The sequence below is a fragment of the Semicossyphus pulcher genome, unplaced genomic scaffold (assembly GCF_022749685.1).
Source record: "Semicossyphus pulcher isolate SPU_LCO1_2020_fin unplaced genomic scaffold, fSemPul1.0.p SCAF_25, whole genome shotgun sequence".
NCBI lineage: Eukaryota > Metazoa > Chordata > Actinopteri > Labriformes > Labridae > Semicossyphus > Semicossyphus pulcher.
In genome coordinates, this window is record NW_027211699.1 from 5067346 (window position 1) to 5074397 (window position 7052).

Sequence of the window (7052 nt, forward strand, 5' to 3'; positions counted from 1 at the left end):
TAATGACTCAACTAATTCAGATGTATCTACAATGAATTTCAAAACACTTAATGCTGACACATACTGGCTTTTTTTGCAGTGTTGCAACCTGCCCATGAGCAGAAAGCAGAAGGGTGAGATCAAGGTGAGTCCGGGATTGGGTCGGTCACAGAGAAAGCAGAAGAAGAAGAGAGCGAGATCCGCCTGCTAGTTGACTTAGGAGGAAGGGGGGAAAGTACGGGCTGCTTCTCCATCCGCCCACGCATCATTAGATTTACTGCAGGTTTGGCATCACTCAGACACAAGTGCAAAAAAACACAAACACAAATCAAAGCATACGCACTTTTTAGACTGATGGAAGTCAATCAATTTCTATCTATATAGTGCAAAACAAAAGTTATCTCATGATTGGTTTTACACATAAAGCAGGTCCAGACTGTTCTCTTAATTTACAGAGACCCAACATTAATCCACCATGAGCAAACACTTTGCAGCGGTGGCGAGGGAAAACGTCAAGAAGAACCACACTCATTTATGAACAGCCATCATCAAACAGGGAAAGGGGGAGAGACAGACTGGCAAGATGACAGGGAGACATAAAGACAACAATAACAACAGATAATACAGACTTATAGTCGCCAAACATATTAGCAATAATAGCCATAATAAGTATAATAAAACTTATTATAGGAGTTGTAGCAATTGGGATAAAGCAGGCCCACGGTATAGCAGGTGGTCCGCAACAATCATCCCCGGGAGCCTGCGAGGCAAGAGAGCACAAAACTCCCAGGTAAAGTTGCATTCATGGAACATGCGTACATATAGAGAGGGAGAGACAGGAGCTCTGTGTATCAAGTCCCCTTGCAGTTTAAGCCTATAGCAGCACAACCAGCGGCTGGTCCGCGCCTGTGCTACAGTTTCAAGCCTTGAAACTTGAGTGGGTGTCTGCATCCCTGACCCAAACTGAAAGATTCAACAGGAGAGGGGCCTGATGATTAACGCTTCTGCCTCCCATACAAATCTTGAGAACCTTTTTACACACGCACTCCTGGCAATTTCCTCCAACTGGCCAACAAATTCGGCGTTGGCCCTCACAGCCAGAAGCACCCGAATCTCTTCATCTCTCCAATTTGCAGACATCTTTGCAACTGTCATCTCGTAAATGATCCTTCTTCTTCAACCTCAGATGTTTTTAATCATCTTGTTATGTGCCGCTCTTCTTGGTCTCGCACCGGTTGCATGACATAAACTTTGTTACTCTGCCCATTCGCTCTCAGTGAATATTCCTGACTATTACCTGCTGTGTTTATTCATCGACTCACCCCAACACACCTCTTCTTTTCTTGCAGAAAAAGTCTGCATGAAATTATTTGGCTGTTTGCGTTTATACATGCAGCCCCCCCGGAGTGCAGTACATGTGTGAATTTGGAGACTCACCTACTGAACAAAGCATATTAGGGTTGTATTTCAGGAACAACAACTTCCTTACTTATGATGAACAGGCAGTAAGTAGGAGGTTATTGATGAAAAATAAGGGCTTTATAATGTGCCAATATACTACTGTTTTACATGCTAATAAACACCTATTTAGGGGTGTATATGTGAACATTAACATAGAGTGTTACACACAAAAAGAATAGTACATTTATTCATATGTTAATTGGGGTTATAGTGGAGAGAAAACAGAGCAGTGAGTGCAGAGCGACATCTTTCTTTGCACTTTACCATCAGTGAAACTGGTGCAGTGATGTTCTTCCATTATGCCACACTTTAATAAACCGTTAGCATGAGTTGGCTAGTTTTTATTTAGCCTTCTCTTTTCTTTGTGCTCATATGTGCAGCAGAGTGAGCGAGAGGCAGACAGAAGCTGACCACCTGTTAAATCCATCTGCATTTCCTCTCCGCTCCCCAATGATGTTGTGGAAAATGGAAAATGTGTTCCCGTCCAAGGTTGTGGGAGTGCTTTGGTGTGTGTTGTGTGCATGTATCTGTTAATTGTGTTCAGTGTGTAGAGGAGGACCTGCCCTTTTTAGCTATGTCCTTCTCGTCTCTATTTCTTCCTTCACCTCCACACACACCAGACAGGGACTTAGGTTCCTAGCTGCATCTATCCCAGCTCCATCGCATCATGGGCTGCTTCAAGACCGGCCTCCGGCAGCTGATCCTGGTCCTCTTGAGTCTGCTACATATTCAGCCTGGTAAGGTGCAGGGAGTTGATCCTGTGTCCCAGAAACTGCGAAGACTTACTGAACAGGTAGGCTTGAATTAGACTTGTTATTCGAATAATGCAAAACTATTCAACAAGCAGATACAACAGCATCTGTTAGTGCCTTTGTCAATTAACAGTTAGCTCGACTGCAACCTTAATGAGCTGGAATATCATAACTAAAGTGTGCAAATGTGTCTCTCTGCAGTTGACTTCTTATTTCTATAGCTTATATTATTTGTGTTTATATTACATTGGAAGAGAAGTAGAAATTAAACCATACCCTATTCTCTATCAGCACAAATGTGTGGAACATCTTGCAACTCTGCTGCACTTCATCTTCGTATTAATCCCTTAAATCTGCAAGTAAAAGTTTGTACATTAAAACCACACACATATTTCACTAAAAAAACAGCCAGAAAACTATGGGGGAGACTTTGAATACAAAGTCTATTTTATCTCATGGAAGCGCTTTAGCATGATGAACATAAAACTGCCTAAACACATTAAAGTCAAGGTGAAATGAAAAATGTCATTTTAATCATCACCGGTAATATTGTGCATCTATTTGACAATATAATCCAAAAAAAATACAGAAAATCAATTTCTTCGTATTCTTATATCAAAATCCGATAATTTTTTCTCTTCACTTCTCAACGATCAAATCACATCCCTCTAATGATATGTCCCGCCTGCACGTCCTGTTTCACTCGGAAATACGTCACGATACGGAAGCTAGATACTATCGAAATGCCGTTTCAGCTCGACTTTAACTAGCCATGATGTAGTTAATGCCAGATTATGACTTTCTGACCTCTGTTTTACTACACCAGACAACATATAAAATTATCAAGAACTAAGAAATGGAGGGAAGAAAAATAAACAGCGTTGACTACTTAAGGCTAGCTGTTGAGATAGCCTTTTTGCTAACGCTAGTTTAGTTCTGGGTAAGCAACCAAAGCTTTGTAATGTAAAGGAAAAGATATTGGTTTGGGACAAATAATAATACATAAACGTGGACTTATGTAAAGGACATGAACAGCAGTTTCCTGGGTGAAAGGGAAAAAGAAGGGCACTCGAGTTTCGCAAATGTAGGGTTAGCATAAAACAGACTTTAGCTGCTGTCTCTGCAGCCTCTGATCCCACAAAACTCACATGATTTGTCTTAACTACCTTGAAGCATTGGTAGATGACTTTGGAGAAACAAGCAATAGTAAACTATATATTAGCATTAGTAGTAGTACAATTTACAAGAGAGCAACGTTAGCATTGTTATCCCTAACTGTATCTATCTGTTATACTAGTTGCTAGCTTTAGCATAGTTGAATGTCAACAAATACAGCAGAGAATGCTTCTAAAATAAGTTGCCTACCCTAGCTTTGATATGACATTTTAATTATATTAAGTTAAAGATTTATTTTCCAAATTAGTTTATTAGTTCAACACATCTAGAGCAGCTTAAGTTTTTATTTAAGGTTGTTGACAATGATAATTACACATTGACAGATTTTTATTGCACATATGACCCTTATTTATTTCTCAAAGGGTCATATGTGCAATAAAAATCTGTCAATGTGCAATAATCTCTCACCACAGTGCAATAACCTAATACCACAGTGCAATAACCTACCCACTGTTTACTTGTACATTTTCTAAGAGTGTATATTTTATATATTTTGTTATCTAATTTTGTATTTTTTATATATATATATATATATATCGATAGATATATATATCTTGATCTTTATTTTTTACCCTCTGTGTGCTGATTCTTTCCTATTGTATTGTACTGTATAAGCTGCTGGAGACTGAATTTCCCAGAGGGAGTCATCCCAAAGGGATCAGTAAAGTTGAGTCTAAGTCTAAGTCTAAGTCTAATTATCTTCAAAGGCATACTTAAGGTTTTAGGCAACTATATCAGTTTTTTACAGTTTAACAAAAAGCTTAACTTAATCCCTTTTTATCTCACCTTTATTGTTTCTGTACTCAGTCATTTTGTAAACATACTGCATTTTGCTGAAATGGTGGTTCAACTACTGCACCTGTAATTGTTAAAGAATCTGGAGGTTTGGAGAATTTTCTTCAAATCAGTTACCAAACAGCTGCAGAAATGCTTCTGAAAAAAACACTTTTCTTCTGTGTTAGTTCCAGCAGTTCCAGGCATTGACCCAGGCCCGTTTGGACATGTTGGCCCTGAACCAGAACAGAAACTCCTCAGGGGGGCTGGAGAGCCGTGTTCAGGCCTTGAGTGACCGCTGGCAGCAGACGTCACAGGACCTCAAAGACCTGAAACAGAACACGGGGCAGGAGATAGGAGGTCTCAGGTTAGAAACATTCATGGGTACGGTGACCTCTGCTTGGTGGGCTGATCTTAGACACATCCCTACTGGCTGTATTTGGCAAGTAAAGGCATCATGAAAATAACAGACAGAAGATGAGGTTTGAGGTACAACCAGTGTAACCCATTCAGAAAATGAGAGGAATTAGACCTAGGCAACCATTGCACATAAAAAAAGACAGAATGTTGATTCATACTCAAAAATGTTGCGAAGGCACAATGTTCAAATGTTGCCACTGCCCTGATTTTACCACTAGATGCATTTTGAACTACAATAATACAGGAAACAAAAGTATTGTCATGGTCTTTATCCTTTCAGAGAGTGGGCTAGGAAGCTGGAGAAGAAGAGTAAGCGGATAGAGGGTCGTCTGGCTTTGATGGAGAGGAACCTGAGGGAAAGCCGCCGCCATGCCCAGAAACAGAAGCTTGATCCCATTCAGGACATTACCAACCTCACCCTGGAACTCCAGAACCAAGAAGAAAGGCTGGCTGCCCTTCAGGTCCAGCGTGATGAGCTGCTCGTTGGGCTGAAAGGGTTGCAGGAATCCCTGAAAAACCAGGTAATACGAGTGAACCAGCTAGAGGGTCGGCTTGGTGAGGTCCTGCAGGTTAATGATGGAGGGAACGCCAGAGGGCTGTGGAAGGCAGGAGAGCCCCTCAGCTCTTACACCACATCTGAGAAATACTATGCACCACGCAGGAGAAGCCAGACACATAGAAGAGGGAGGCCTGGAAGGATTTTGGATGGACAAACCCAACCGGGACATGAAGGTACCAGCTATTCCCAAACTGATAATCATTCAAAGATCACAGTTGAGAGCAGAAATCCTACACAGCCCAATCAATACCAGGGAACACCAAACCAGCCTAAACACCCAAAGGTCCAAAAGCCAAGACCTCAGCCAGAGTCTCATCCACAAATCCAGTATCCAAATCCCGAAGCACAGTCCAAAGATTACCTGCCCCATCCTGACCCCCACAGTCCCCAATCACAGATCCAAGTCCCGGCCAAGACCAGGCCTTACCCTATCCGGCAGGAGCAGTTCCGGTCTCGCCAAGATGGGCCTTATCTTCATGCCCAGATCCAGCCCCCACATCAACAACGATCCCAGCCTCAGTTATATCACCACAGGCATCATTCTTGGTCGCAGCCCTTGTCCCAGGCTCAAACACACCCTAAACCCACCAGTGACAGACAGACCAGGACTAGTCTGGGCGCTCCACACCTGCAGGCTTCAGAAGTTCTCCCTCAGCCTCGGTCTGACTCTTATCAGCCCAGGGTGAGTGGGTGGGTTGGAGAAGAGGAGCAGGAAAATAACACAAAAGTAGAGTCTTCAGTGATCCACAACCTGCTCCAGCTTCCTGTCAGGCAAAAGATCCCTGCACGACCAGTTCCCAAAAAGGATGCAACAAGTAAGTAAAGTTCTACCACTGTTCAATTTCTTCATTGACCAAAACATCTGAAGACTAGTAGACTGAATAGATTTTCTCTCTCCCTCAGTCTGTAATGTGGACTCCATGCTGTTCTTTCCCACGGCCTCAGTGGAGAACTACGTGACCTTCTCCCTGACTCTCCCCAACCTCCATGAACTTTCTGTGTGTTTATGGCTTCGTGTGGAGGCCCAGCATGTCGGCACGCTGCTCTCCTATGCCACAGACGATAACGACAACCAGTTAGTCCTGTATGGACGCAACTCCTCTGTCTCATCCAAATCTTTCTCTTCTTCTTCCCCCTCCTATCCCTCCTTACCTTCTGTCTCTTCTTCTTACTCCCTGGACTTTGTCATTGGAGACCCTGTCTATCGCCGCCTCCCTGCGCGGTTGCTCCTGGACGCTCAATGGCACCACCTCTGTGTCCTCTGGTCCTCCATCCAAGGTCGTTTTTGGCATTACAGTGACCGACGCCTCACCTCCTCAGGCTCTAACTTCCGGAAGGACTGGGAGGTTCCTGGAGGAGGATCGGTGGTGCTGGGGCAGGAGCAGGACACTGTTGGGGGAGGATTTGACCCTGCAGAGGGGTTCACTGGGCAGGTGGCAGGGTTTAGGATGTGGAACCGGGTGTTGAGTCCTTCAGAGGTGGAGGGTATAGCGGAAGGTAGAGGTGTGCCCAGAGGGGTGGTACTTGGCATGGAGGACATAAAGGAGCTACATGGGGAGGTGCAGCAGGTGGCATGTGAATGTTTAGAGCACTGTGTGTGAGAAGTTACAGAGGACTTTTATTCTGAAACATATTTACTGCAGGGAATGTTAATTGTTGTTTGTCTTTTTTAAATTCCTTTTTTAATTCTATTTTTTCATATTCCTGGGGTATATAGACATTGTTATATTCTTAATGGCAGCCCAAACTTGTTTTTTTGGCATATCTAGATTGTACCTAGATTGATTTTAGAAAGTCTGGACAGCAACACCAACATTAGATTTGATTTTTGCAACAGGAAATGGTTTGCATCCTTTGTGTATTGAGTTCTCTGAATAAAACTAAGTGTAACAGTAAGAAAATACTTTTCCTATTGATTTTCTAACATACGC

General features: G+C 42.9%; 1 protein-coding gene across 1 annotated transcript; it reads left to right on the top strand.

The window, feature by feature from the left end:
• Positions 1 to 2107: 2107 nt before the first annotated feature.
• Positions 2108 to 6981, top strand: ptx4 (pentraxin 4, long). The gene is made up of 6 exons (XM_069676345.1): positions 2108 to 2233; positions 4331 to 4509; positions 4843 to 5540; positions 5610 to 5721; positions 5818 to 5936; positions 6025 to 6981. Exons 1-6 carry the CDS (start codon positions 2108 to 2110, stop codon positions 6720 to 6722), a joined length of 1932 nt encoding a protein of 643 aa, XP_069532446.1. The 3' UTR covers positions 6723 to 6981.
• Positions 6982 to 7052: the final 71 nt, after the last annotated feature.

Bases quoted from the DNA above. Each gene is read 5' to 3' on its own strand.
- ptx4 (XM_069676345.1), top strand. From the start codon at position 2,108: ATGGGCTGCTTCAAGACCGGCCTCCGGCAGCTGATCCTGGTCCTCTTG. The intron at 4,510-4,842 runs GTTAGAAACATT...TTATCCTTTCAG, and splicing joins CAGGAGATAGGAGGTCTCAG to AGAGTGGGCTAGGAAGCTGG. The intron at 5,937-6,024 runs GTAAGTAAAGTT...TCTCTCCCTCAG, and splicing joins TCCCAAAAAGGATGCAACAA to TCTGTAATGTGGACTCCATG.